The 13255-nt window shown below is 39.5% G+C and overlaps 1 protein-coding gene across 7 annotated transcripts in view; it reads right to left on the bottom strand.

Moving 5' to 3' along the window:
• Positions 1-2657: 2657 nt before the first annotated feature.
• FAM49B (family with sequence similarity 49 member B) overlaps positions 2658-13255 on the bottom strand; it is a 75510-nt gene continuing 64912 nt past the window's right edge. For 5 of the 7 annotated variants that reach the window (XM_017746095.1, XM_017746092.1, XM_017746091.1 and 2 more), the window contains 8 exons: positions 11856-11961; positions 10703-10839; positions 9998-10075; positions 9787-9903; positions 8626-8705; positions 7369-7495; positions 5870-5940; positions 2917-3449 (listed from right to left, as the gene is read on the bottom strand). In XM_017746095.1, the coding sequence (XP_017601584.1) occupies positions 3386-3449; positions 5870-5940; positions 7369-7495; positions 8626-8705; positions 9787-9903; positions 9998-10075; positions 10703-10839; positions 11856-11961 (780 nt within the window). In that variant the 3' untranslated portion in view covers positions 2917-3385. Of the gene's footprint in view, positions 3450-5869; positions 5941-7368; positions 7496-8625; positions 8706-9786; positions 9904-9997; positions 10076-10702; positions 10840-11855; positions 11962-13255 lie in introns of all 7 variants that reach the window. The other 2 variants (XM_017746090.1, XM_017746094.1) reach the window with 1 other exon arrangement.

The raw sequence follows: 13255 nt of genomic DNA, 5'->3' as shown, positions 1-13255 counted from the left end.
GCAGTGGCAGCTCAAAACTGCTAACAGCTGATGCCTGGTGCACTGGAAGAGCCTGTTTTCTTGGAAAGCTCATGAGTGGGGAAGCTTGTGGAGCTGTGGGCCAGCCAACTCCAAGGCAAGCCAGCTCTAATCTCCCGTCCCAGCTGTGTACCCAAAGAAACTGCAAAACACAAATGCCAGAGGAAAATAAAGGAAAGCTCCAATTATTCTCAGACCACAAGAACAACGATGTTTAAAAGCAAAGATGCTGTCAGGGCGGCAGAAAGGAAGATCTGTCCAAAACAGTCGACTGAAGAAATTGTGTTGTTTTAGTCAGCAGCCACAGAGACAAGACAAAGAAGGAATCTGCTGTATGGCTGGTTCTGCCACAATAGCACTCCAGCCTGATTTACTGTTTCAAGTGTTTTTCAACAAGATCAGAAGTAAAAAAAAAAAAGTCAGATACACAAGCTGTGCTTAAAATCCATTTTCTGTAAATTAGATTTCTTTTAGAAAGCTTTACTTCCCAAAAATAACACTGGACAGGAGCATGATTTGCTCCTCCTGGGATTATTACTCCTTAACTGTATTTGCAGCAACAAGGATGACACAAAAATACTTTTTTTTCCTCAAGGTGATGAACTGATGAAGACAGTTTCCTTTTCAGATCCCTGGAGAAGGGTTGGTTGCATACAGTTTGTTACAATCACATGATTCTGGGGAAAATATTTTTTTTTCCTTTTTAAAAACCCCAAACAAATCCAATTTTGTTTTTTATCAGCTTGATTCAACTGTGATATTGTCAAAAGGACTAGAGTAGTATCATACCAAAGCAAGAGTATTTTATTCCTGTGGCCAGCAAAGCACATGGGTTGGCTTCTCTGCGGCAGAGACCTTGCCTAAGCATCTTTGGCAGGAAAGAAAAAATGTATTGCCCTGTCTAACAGAGATGGACACACAGGTACCCAGAATACACCTGAACCTCCTCCAAAGTCTTCAAGTGTAATGATTTACAAGTTTGCAGATCTCTTCCTTCCAAAACAAACAAACAAAAGATAAAAAGGAAAACATTTCTTGATGGTGCAGAAGGGGTATCCATAGGAAAGCCACCACGGTCACATTGATACGTTCTATCTGGAGCCAGCATGCAAAGTTACAAAACATTACTTGTCCACCAAATAAAGCTGAGGGGCTCACAATTGCCTGCAGCTTTCAAGTCTCCTTTCCAGAACGCTGACAACTCATGTTAAACATAATCACAACAGCACCAAACACATGAGGAGCACTAATGTTTACCCATCAGGGCAAAACATACCATTTTCCAGTTTTCTAGTCATTCTCAATTCCTGTTTACACAGCATACCACAATGGCTAAGGCTGGAAGGGACCACAGTGGGTCATCTGGTCCAACCTCCCTGGTCAAGCAGGGTCATCCCAGAGCACATGGCACAGGATCATGTCCAGATAGTTCTTGGAAATGTCCAGTGAGGGAGACTCCACACCCTCTCTGGACAATCTGTTCCAGTGCTTGGTCACAGCACAGTGAAGAAGTTCTTCCTCATTTTCAGGTGGAACTTCCTGGGCATCAGTTTCTGCCCGTTGCCTCTTGTCCTATTGCTGGGCACCACCGAGCAGAGCCTGGTCCACCCTCTGACACCTCCCTGCAGATACTGACAGATGTTGATGAGGTCCCCTCTCTGTCACCTCTTTTTGAGGCTGAACAGGCCCAGCTCCCTCAGCATTTCCTCATAAGAGAGATGCTCCACTCCCTATGCTGGACACACTTCAGGAGCTCCACATCTGCCTTGTCCTGAGGAGACCAGAACAGAGCACAGCACTCCAGGTGAGGCCTTGCCAGGGCTGAGCAGAGGGGCAGGATCACCTCCCTGACCTGCTGGCAAGGCTCCTCCTGATGCATCCTAGGACACCATTGGCCCTCTTGGCCCCCAGGGCACTGCTGACTCATGGAGAGCTGCTCTCGCCCAGCTCCTTCTCCACACAGCTGCTTTCCAGCAGGTCAGCCCCCAGTCTGTGCTGTTCCCCCCCAGGTGCAGGACCCTGCATTTGCCTTTGCTGAATTTCAGACAGTTCCTCTCTGCCCATCTAACTACCAAGGTCCTTCAGAAGGGCACTATGTTTTCCCCTTCAATCCTTTCCCCTCCAAAAGAGCTTTTATTTCTTCACCAACCTATGCAAGACTTGTTGCTATAAATTGTTACCCAAAGAAGAAACGTTATTTAGTATGCTGTGATTATTCAGATTTTACACAGTACAAATACCTAGACCCATAAGAGTACACATCAGTACAGAGCCAGGGGAGTTCATCTCCCCACCCCTGGTATGGAAAGAGCCCAGTGTCATTTCTGATGGCTGTACTGAGGAGCAAGGGTAGCCCAGATGCAGCTTCATCAGCAACGTCCACTGGGATCCATATGAATTGCACCAAGTTCCTCACCACAAACCCTATCTGAGTAATAATTCTGGAGACAGGGAAGCAGCACAGAGTGAAGAGTAAGAACCCTAAAACACGCTAGGCTTAAATCAGTGAATTAGACAACTGGTTACTGGTAATGAAACAGAAGAGTTTTCACTATATAAAATTTATAAATTTATTTTTTTGTAAAAATCCAAAGAGCACGAAGACATCTCACTCAAAATACTGGTAAATCAAACCACACTTAGAAAAATGAAAGCTGATTTTATTATCTTATCCACAGCCAATCATTTGACATGAACATGCATACGTAATTTTGCTACGCACACACCACAGTTTAACGTTAGTTATTAAAGGTTAAACATACAACATACATCCTTACAAAAATGAGTCAAAATGCAAACGTAACTTTTAAACAAAACAGTTTTTACTCATTTAAAAAAACTTTTGTGTTGGGTACCATTTTGTACAAACACAGTTAATTTAAACAAATCTGCTTTTAGTTTCCTCATGGTTGCACATGAAAATAAGCTGCAATAGAAAATGAAGTCATCAAGGGATTTTTAAATAGCAGAAGTAGGCAGTCTTGCCATGCAGAAGAAGCAATATTAAATATTAGTTTTTCAAAAAAAGAAAAAAACCACAAGTTTAAAAATATTTAGTTCAAGTCACAAATCTTTCCCCAGTACAGAGAAATCCAAATGCAACGCATAATTAGCTGCCACTTAGGATGGCTATTCTGAGAAGTAGAAATACTTTCCAGAATTGATAATTTTCATTGATTTGGCACAGAAAAGAAGTCTGAGCTTACTTAGGTACAAGAAAGTGATAAAAAAAAAAAGGTAAACAGGAAGAGAGAAAATATAAAGCAAGAATGAACGAGATAGTAGTTGCAATCACTAAAAAAAAAAATCTGTGCATCTCAGTCATTGCAGAATACTGTCTACAGCAGGTGCGAATTCCAGGTAATTGTTATTGCAACATGGATTTAATTTGCTTGGAGGTAGTCTCATCGTTCAAATGCTTTGTTGTGTACCTAAACACAGAAATAAAGTCAAGATGAGCATAAATGCTATTGCACTTTGGCTTACAAATGTGTAATTTTTTTGTTTATGGTTCAACCTGACTACACCAGAGCAAAACCCTCAGCCATGGATCATCACCCACTCCATGGTCACTGAGAACACAAATCAGACGTTCTGATCAGAAAATGCTATTATCAATCAGAATTATAACCCAGCAGCCTTGCACCAAGGGGAGCTCAAAATAAGCCGCAGCTGGACATTGGCTGTCATAGTAAACTCACAGTAGCACTTGTGACAGGTAATTATCCACCAGACTAATGCTGAGGGCTCTGCCCACAGGAAACATCTTCAAATAAAGCAGCTTCAGAAATTCTTCTTCAAAACTTCCAGTGACCAAACCTTTCTAAGATCCCTCAAAGACAATGGATTTAACCACTTTTCAGCTTAATTTGCTGCTTAGTTAAGTGACTGTGCTGCTAAAACTACAGAGCATATACGTGCTTATTTCAGCTCCTTCCCCTTTCAAAATTCTCTAGAACAATAGCACATTTTTAAATCACTATAAAAAACTTAGCTATCTCTATTTTTAAAATATATCCTCATTGCACGCTTTTTTTATGATTAATTTCCTGATCCTCCTTCCTAACTAATCTAAAAGCAAAAAAAACTTATTTTGTAATTTAAATTTAACATGTTAAATTAGCACTTTCATTGTTATCCACAACTGCAGTACTATTTCACTTGTTCACTTGATAAATATATAATGACTTTTTAGTTCGGAAGTTAAGACCATTGTAGATTTCAGCACTTTTTGGTAATTTATACTTTCAACAAACATGAAGCCCAAGGTTTTCTGAAATCCTGAAAAGTTATTGCATTTGGTATTCTGCCCATGTGGAAAAGCTGAACATGATTACAGTACTCAGATGAATTTGAAATTACAAAGAGCTGATCTCACCCCAAAATCCATACCACCTTCCATTTGCTTTGGAAACATATTATCTGTCTCTTGGGAAAACAAGAGAACTTCTTGTTCCTCCAGAATCAAAGACTTAGATTTGGACTTAATTTGTCATGATGACATCTTGAACCTGTTCTCATCACACAAGCACACAGCAGCTCACCTCTGCATCTCTTTCTAACAATTCCAAATGAGGTTTAGAAAAGATTTAAATACCCTACCCAGATGAGCAATCAAATGTACAAAACCAGGACTATTACAGCATCCATGCATGGAAAGGGTTGGAGCAGGGAAAGAACAGCTTTGAGAGCAGGGACTGGATTTACACTGCTAACCATTAAGTTAATTGTGGTTGTGTAATTAACCAAAAGTTAATGTCACTGCTCGGTGCAGTGAGAACCGAACTACACCTTCCAGGTACTTTCACGGTGTCAACAATGATGGGAAAAAATGGGGTACTAGTAAAGACTGGTGATCATTGCAGCTGCAATCACAATAAACTAGTCAGAAAATAAATGATAATGCAGCATTTTCCCTCTGGAAGCCTGTGTTTTTACTGACCACCATCTCAAAGACTGGTCATGTACATGAAGTTCAGAGATGAACATGATTTTAGCATGGAAATAATCACATAAAGTTTCAAATTAGGCATGGATTTTTTTTATTTTAACTAATAATCTGAAAAGACTTTGCAAAAGAACCCACCTACAATACCACATTATTTCACTACTAACCACCTCATAACACAAAAAAATTAAAAAGAGAGCAAATGAAATTAAAGCAGTTTCACTGCAGATAAGGAAAATAAATCACAACCGGACACTTTCAGGCAAGACAAACTAAAGCTTCCACATTCCAAGCAAGTGCATGAGTAACAACACCCAGTTACAGTTATTTGTTACCAAAGGAATGATACTTTTCCAAGTCAGGACAAGAACGAAGACTTCATCTGCCTATCGCATTTTGGCACTTTCTGCCACTCCTCCAATGCTGGACACCCATGCAAAGAACATGGTACTGACTATAGATACAGCTTTATTGGCCCAAATTAGCAGGTTTTAGATTAATATACTGCATTATTAGTTTTTCTTCTCCAATCAACGTAGCAAATTCCTGTCTCGTCTATTCTACAGCAAAACACAGAGACTTGTGCCTGAAGTACTTTCTCAAAAGGAACAATTTCTAGTTACTTACCACGCCATACTGACTCATTCTTAACCTGCATGCATAGAAAAAGTTATCGTAGAATGAACAATTGCAAGCTCACAAACCGGTTTAAAACCCAGAGGCTGCTTCATACATCCTTGTCTCAAGACACATTGGAAGAAAAGCCTGCAATAATCACATTCACCTCTCCCTGTAAGAGTCACTGAATACTTTGCTATAAAGAAAATATCCTGAACAATTCATGAAAACTCATATCAAAACATTAAAAAAAAAAAAAACAAACCAAGAAACAAAGAGGAGTACCTGAGAGCATTTAGAAGGCCTTCTACACTGTTAGGAGGCTGGTCTTTAAGAACTTTGATGCATCCTTTCATCTAGGAGTTAAAAAAATTAGTTTTTTCCATGCTAATACCTTCTGAATTTACAGGAATGTTTTGTATTCAGTTTGTCAAAGATCAAAAATAAATATTTTAAGATAGCAGCAGTGTAAAGACATTTTCTGGGTATTAGAAAGGAATTAAGCTTTCAGTACTACATTTTCCTACGACAGACTGGCTTAGCTACTTAAAAAGCTGCATCAGTGCACCCTCAGCAACTTTGCTGGTGACACCAAGCTGTGTGGTGTTACTGACACTCTGGAGGGAAGGGATGGCATCCAGAGGGACCTGGACAGGCTGAGAACCTCATGAGGCTCAACAAGGCCAAGTGCAAGGTCCTGCACCTGGGTCAGGGCATCCCAAGCACAAATACAGGCTGGGTGGAGAATGGATTGGGAGCAGCCCTGAGGAGAAGGACTTGGGGGTATTGGTGGATGAGAAGTTCAACATGACCTGGAAATGTGCTCTGGCAGCCCAGAAAGCAAATGTGTCCTGGGCTGCAGCAAAAGAAATGTGGCCAGCAGGGTGAGGGAGGAGATTCTTCACCTCTGCACTGCTCTTGTAAGACCCCACCTGGACCCAGCTCTGGTGTCCCCAGCAGAAGAGTGTGACATGGACCTGCCAGGGTTGGACCCAGCTCTGGTGTCCCCAGCAGAAGAGTGACATGGACCTGCCAGGGCGAGTCCAGAGGAGGGTCACGAAGATGATCAGAAGGCTTTCCTGTGAGGAAAGGCTGAGAGAACTGGGGCTGTTCAGCCTGGAGAAGACAAAGCTCTGGGGAGACCACAGAGCACCTTCCAGTACATAAAGGGGGCTACAAGAGAGCTGGAAAGAGACATTTTACAAGGGCATGGAGTGATAAGATGAGGGAGAATGACTTTGAACCTTGTGGCTGCCACATTCCTGGAAGTGTTTAAGGCCAGGTTGGACAGGGCCTTAAGCAACCTGGTCCAGTAGAAGGTGTCCCTGCTCATGGCAGGAGCGCTGGAACTGGATGATCTTTAAAGTCCCTTTCAACGCAAACCATTCTATGATAACTTTAGACAATGCAACTTTCATATGAAACTCTGCTTTATCAACGTTAAAAAAATGGAACCATGAGCAAAAATATATGTTTATCATAAATCCACTAAGAATTATTACATTCAGCCATTACATTTCTGATCTGGATCTTTCAACACAAGCACTGTCTACAAATATTTCTAGAAACTACCTGAATTACATAAAAACCAGATTTTTCATGACCCACTTGCACATCCGAAGGCCTAGTTTGTATTTCTCACTACTTAAAGATATATTTTTGCTCACGGCTACCTGTTTAGCACCAACCCAGTGTATATACCTGATACTAGAACCTGGAAGACAGAAAAGGAGCCTACATAGAATTTAAATACTCAGGAGATTATTTAGCAACAGTAAACTTACATCAATTTTTGAAGTTTTGGCAAAAGCGCCCACCGGATGCACGTGGTCATAGAGTATGATGACACCCACCATTACCCTCAGACAGAATGATACTGTTTCCTCATTTGTAAACCTGCTTCTATATTCACTGTAATTCAAAACCACAGGTTATTATCTATGAAACACAAGATAACAGTACATACTAGTAATACCCAAAATAAGATTAAAGACAAAAATTCTACTACAAATCCTCAGAGAAAAAACAAACAAACCAACCAACCCAACCAAATCCACCAACCCCAAACTTTTGAGAGTTTTCTTTATTCCTTTCAATAACCTGACAAAAGCCAGATGACCGTTTAGAAAGTTACCTGAAGATTAATAAAAATTCTCAAACCTAAAACAGGATCCTGCTATACCATTTGGATTTTTTCAGAGACAAAAAACATTAAAACAATACATACTAACTTGGTCTCCAATGCTTCCTACACTTCTCCCTGCCACCTTCTAATACACATCCAAACTTCTGACTTAGGAAAAAAAAAAGGCAGGGTAATGGACAACATTTAACTACTTTTTTTAATGGAACAGTCCCTTCTTAAGAAGGGTAAGAGTATAAATGCTTGGAGCTCTTAATGTACTCCAAAACAAATGTCCTGTGGTATTTGGACAGAAACTTACTGAAAAAGACATAGCTCATGCCCAAATAATTTTACCAATAGAAAACTATTTAGAACACAGAAGAAACAGATTTAAAAAAATAATCCAAGTTTAGTCTGACTTTGGTCATACTCCCAGTGCCTCTCAATGTACAGTAGACAACTGACTGCCTTCATGCCTAGAAGTTGTCTCTTAATTCCCCTGAGAGGAGCACTGTCATTTTGTTAGAGCCATCAGCCGGGCCAGCCCGCAAGGACAATCCCCTGCATTGCCCACAGCCCCCACTTTCAGGAGGCCCTAGGCAATCATGCTCAAATAGTCTATTCCTCTGAATTATACATGAGAAAACCACTTATAAAGAGTGCCAAGAAGTTGTCTAGCTTCCATAGCCATTCTATTTTTAAATATTAATGTGTTCAGAAAAGTAGACTGCATGATTTGCGTGGCTGGCAAAATGAGACAAGGGGGTTTCATGTCAAGGTAAACAACTAGGCTGATAAAAAGGAAACACCATAGTTCCTAATTACCCTGATTATATTTCTTTCACCTCATGCATCACTAGTCAGGTCTGAAATAGAGAGATGACTCATACCCAACCCAAGCACTGTTTGTACTCACGGGGTTTCCAGCATGACCCTGCACACACTTGCCATGGTGCTTAAGCAATCTGTTGTATTCTCTATCGGTAAATTTTTATTCTGCAAAAGAAGATTAACAGTTTCCAATTCAATTACTGTGAAATATTATACGACAAAACCTAAGTCAAACCAGTTATCTGCTGGCATGGCAATGTGGAGCAATTAAAAACATCAACACAGCTATGGTAAGTCAGGTAGTCTTGGTTTTTTTTTTAAATGTTACCATACAGATTAGCAATTTACAAAGGAAAGGCTACCACATAGGCTTTGCCTGCTTGTTTGTAGTCAAAAAATTACACCATTAACATGGTTGACTTTTGGAAAGTTTTGAAGGAATCATCTAACCTACTCCTACAAAACCAAAAATTTCTATAGCCAAATATATTCATCTGCTGTAATAGTAAAACTTAAAATTGTTGCAGATAAATATCATAAAGAAAACATAAAACAAGAGGACAATTTTCTTCAGGCATTTCAAGTATAAAGCAGAACTCAGCAAAAAAACCATTAGAAGATAAATGTAACTTTGTATTAATTATGTAAAGTACAATTATTTTTTACTAAGAAATAGTGTGCATTTTTTGCATGTAAGCCAAAAATCATCACAGTTACCAGAGGGCAAGCACAATACTTGTAGTGACTGGGTAGTCAAGGATAAATAGGGATGTCTCAAAATGTTGAAATACTTTTCCAGTTCAGGTTCCTCCTCCCTTTTGCAATAATGCAGTATACTTGACTTTACACAGTGTAACAAGAGTGTCTTGGGAAGGAGAAAAGAAAGCTACATTTCAATTCCATTCCTTTTCAAGCACAAAGAATCAAGCTGTTTCCCTTTCAATTTTCTGAAATTTCTGCTCTATATCACCATCACAATACAGGCAAAATAGTTACCTGTCCCACCTCCCTCTTTGAGGAAAGTCATCACTACTGATGCGACACTATCCATTAGCTTTTGGCAACACACACACACAGTGCCTGGCTGGAGTCCCTAACCCTACAACATCTGGGAAAGACATGTTACATTTCTTGAGGCTTCAAACCCTAAGTTTTATTTCTAGATGGTGGAAGTTGTGTTCCCCATTATGTCTGGCCCTGCAGTGCTCTGAAGCACATTATCCAAGCCATAAATTTATACTCTTACCTCTGACACAAACTTTGTTGTGGCATCACTTAAGGTTTTCAACATTGGCGTCGCTTCAGCGTAAAATAAAGACATTCTGTTTGCCAACTCATTATTTACTTCATTTTCTCCCTCTGCCTAAAAAACAGAAGAAAGGGTTTAGTTGTTCTGTGTATGGAGAAGAGAGGTGGTAGCAGAAGATTACATTTCATCTCATCCAAGGGTTACCTACTGGGACATTGTTAATCCTCATGCGGCTCAGAGTTCTTCTATAGTAGCTGAAGTCATTCTGTATAGCAGGATTTGTCATCTATGTAGACACAGAAGCAAGAGAGTTGTGACAAATTCAAGAAAAATATTAGAACAAGTTTTTGTAAAATATAATATACCCAACAAGAAAACATTCAACTTCCTGAAGCAAAAAGGCCTGTGACATGTTGGGAACTGGGAACCACAACAAGAAGCTTTCTGGTTTCTCAGATTCAGAACAAGCTCTAACTGGAACAAGAAAAGGATCAGTCTTCTAAATAAAAGCTGGAAATTAGTAGGCTGAAAAACATTACTTTGCTAATTTGACTCGAAGGACCAGACCAGCAAATTAATTATCATTTCAGCTTACTTCTTTGCACATTAGGAAGAAAATAGCTGGACTATGGGTGCACATGAGCTAAAAGCAGCAGCATTATCCCAAGAGATATGCCAAATTTGGGTGAAGAAACATGATTAATATAAACTGAAATACAACAAGTGCCTAAAGCTAATATGATATTTCATCTGCTTTCCAGTTTAATCTAACTCTAGGTCAGGAGAGCAAGCCAAGCATATTGGATATTTGAATACCCACTGCACATTCTATTCCAGAATAGAACACAACTCAGACTGCTTCACTGAACAGACTTGGCTTCTTTTTCCAGCCTTCTTGATTACAAACTCTTACCTTGAGCTCATCAAAACGGAGTGTAAAGTGAAGAATTTCTGCAAATTGCTTAGCAAGAGCCTGCTCTCGCTCCAGGTGCTGTGTTGGGGAATACGGAGTGCTCGTCAGGGCTCCCAGCAGGCCTCGCAGTCCTGCCTCTGCAGTGACAGGAGACAATTTTGCAATAAACAACTGCACCTGCTTCTTGTATCAATATTGGCTGATATTTGCATGCTAGACTTAAAACATACGTCTGCCAAAATACATGGTGATTAATAATAAAGAGGCTTGACTGATTGCTTATCTATGTGTCACTGCTGTCATATTTACTTACAAATTGCTGTACCAGGTCTCATCAGCACTGACAGCCACCAAAAAACCTTCTTGAAAAGTTTTACTCAAGCTTTGTCTGCAATACTTGTGTAAAACACATTTCAATAACCTGTGTTAGCAGACTTCAGCCTTTATGAGAAGACAGAATTCAAGAGGCACTTAACTGTAAGCACAAGTCACGTTATTCAAGATAAACTTATAATCTAACTTCCTGTTCATCTTCTTGACAAAAATACCTCACCCATTTAAAATAGCAGAACTTGCTTGCACAAAGTTTCCATGTTTTAAACACATTTTTTACAAGCTATGCTAATAAATTTGATAAAAAATGAGATAACAACAGAAAGCTGGTGAAAAAACAAGTCTGATAAGTTTTATCAGTTTAGCCACCACATCAGTGAGTTTCAAAAGAGGCATGAAGCACCATCTCAAGTATTGCATCTGTATGAACCAAGACCAGGCATTTCCCCAGATCAAATTATTTCTGGTGTTTAGGGAGGAATAATACAATCTCTTTTAAATAGTCTTGGTAACAAAAATACTGAAAGAATTAATTTCTGATTATTTAGTCCATTCATTTCGAGTCAGTCAGCTAGTTACTGCTTTCCAGAGTAACTAAAGGAGTACAGGAAGAGTAACAAGTATGCTGCCAATCTCTCTCTCCTCTCAGGTATCCACTGAAGCAAGTTTGCTGTCATCCAATCCAGTGTATGGGAGGAATCTATGCAATACGAGCTTTTTTCCACTAAGGAGCTGACCTAGATGTGATCACATATGAATATGCCAAATATACTAATTAATGAAGAAAAAAACCCCCTTTATTTAACACCTTTCTACTCACCTAGTCTTTGAGAAAATTCATAGAATTTCTTTAGTTTGCCTACTAGTGGAACAACTGCACCCCATGCCTTCTCTTGCAGCTTCTCATCATTTGGATGCTGTATTGCCTTAAATTAGAAAAAAAAAGAAGAAAAGTATGCTTAGATTGGGAATAACTGATGCACTGCTGACAAAACAGCCCCAAACAACAAAACACAAAAAACCAAAACACCTATGCAGAACAACTGCTTGAAGAGCTAATAATTAAAAATCTACCTACTAAGAAGTTTTCAGTTGAGAGACAAGAATGTACTAACCCATGTCTGTTCCAAAAAGGTCTAAATAATTGTGTTGAAAGTAAGCATCCTGAACAGGAAAACAGCTTGGAGAGAGTATAAAGAAATGGTTAAAAATCAAGTTACTCAGATAAGAAAATTTACATAACCAGATCTAGTTAATTAAAATTAACAACTTTATTGTGGTTACTCCAAGCAAAAAAAATTTAGCGATCAAAGCCTCATCCTAATGTTGGTATCTATCACTAATTCCCAAATTTGCAAAGAAAAAAAATGGCTGTGAAATTCAGGCTAAGTATTACAGTAGGAACATTTAAGCATAATCAACAACATAAAGCACCGCCAGGACATAATGTATACCACAGCCTTGAGGGATAAATTTATAGGCTTTGTCTTTGCAGTAAACTTCCCTGACACAGAATACCTTAAATGCAACCTCTCCAGTTAGCAACTGGAAATATACTAAGAAAACACAAATAAAATGCTCATAACTCTCCGGCAACATTTTCACTGTCAAGTTCTTGATTACAAAAACTGTTTTGGCCAACCCTGGGCTGTGGCTTGCAGCACACTCCTCTCTGGTCCTAGAAACTTTCCTTCCTGCCATGTCTACCTCCTCTCAGAAGAGTATCTCTCATTTCTCCTTGGGATCTGCAGGCACACATTCCTGCCTGATCCTACAGCCTGTCCCTGAAAACACTCCTTCCTTAAAGAACAAGTAAGCTATCTTCCCTCCTAAGGGTTTTGTGTGACAGTTATCCTTCTTAAACCTACCTTATGAATTCCTTGAAGAGAAAAACTCTCAAAGCTGAATGGCTATTAGTATCTCAATTCATATGGAGTGAGCAGACACTCCTCCTATCTAGTACTATTTTTTAAGGGTATGTTACAGTGAGTAACTCCTTCCTTCAGGAGCAAAGCAGCCCCCATTGCTGCATGTGAGGAAGAAAGAAAGGGGGTTGGGAGAGTATTTATCCCACCCTTTCTTAAACAAAGGAAAAATGGAGTGACGTTCTGTACAGGAACTTTGCTTCTGATCCAAACATCTACTTTAGTAAATAAAAGTCAATTAAAAGGGATTGAAAATGAGATGCCTTTGTGTTAGGATTACCAAACCAGGCTTCTC

The sequence above is a fragment of the Corvus brachyrhynchos genome, unplaced genomic scaffold (assembly GCF_000691975.1).
Source record: "Corvus brachyrhynchos isolate BGI_N302 unplaced genomic scaffold, ASM69197v1 scaffold28, whole genome shotgun sequence".
In the NCBI taxonomy this organism is placed as follows: domain Eukaryota; kingdom Metazoa; phylum Chordata; class Aves; order Passeriformes; family Corvidae; genus Corvus; species Corvus brachyrhynchos.
This window is presented reverse-complemented; position numbering and strand designations above follow the sequence as displayed.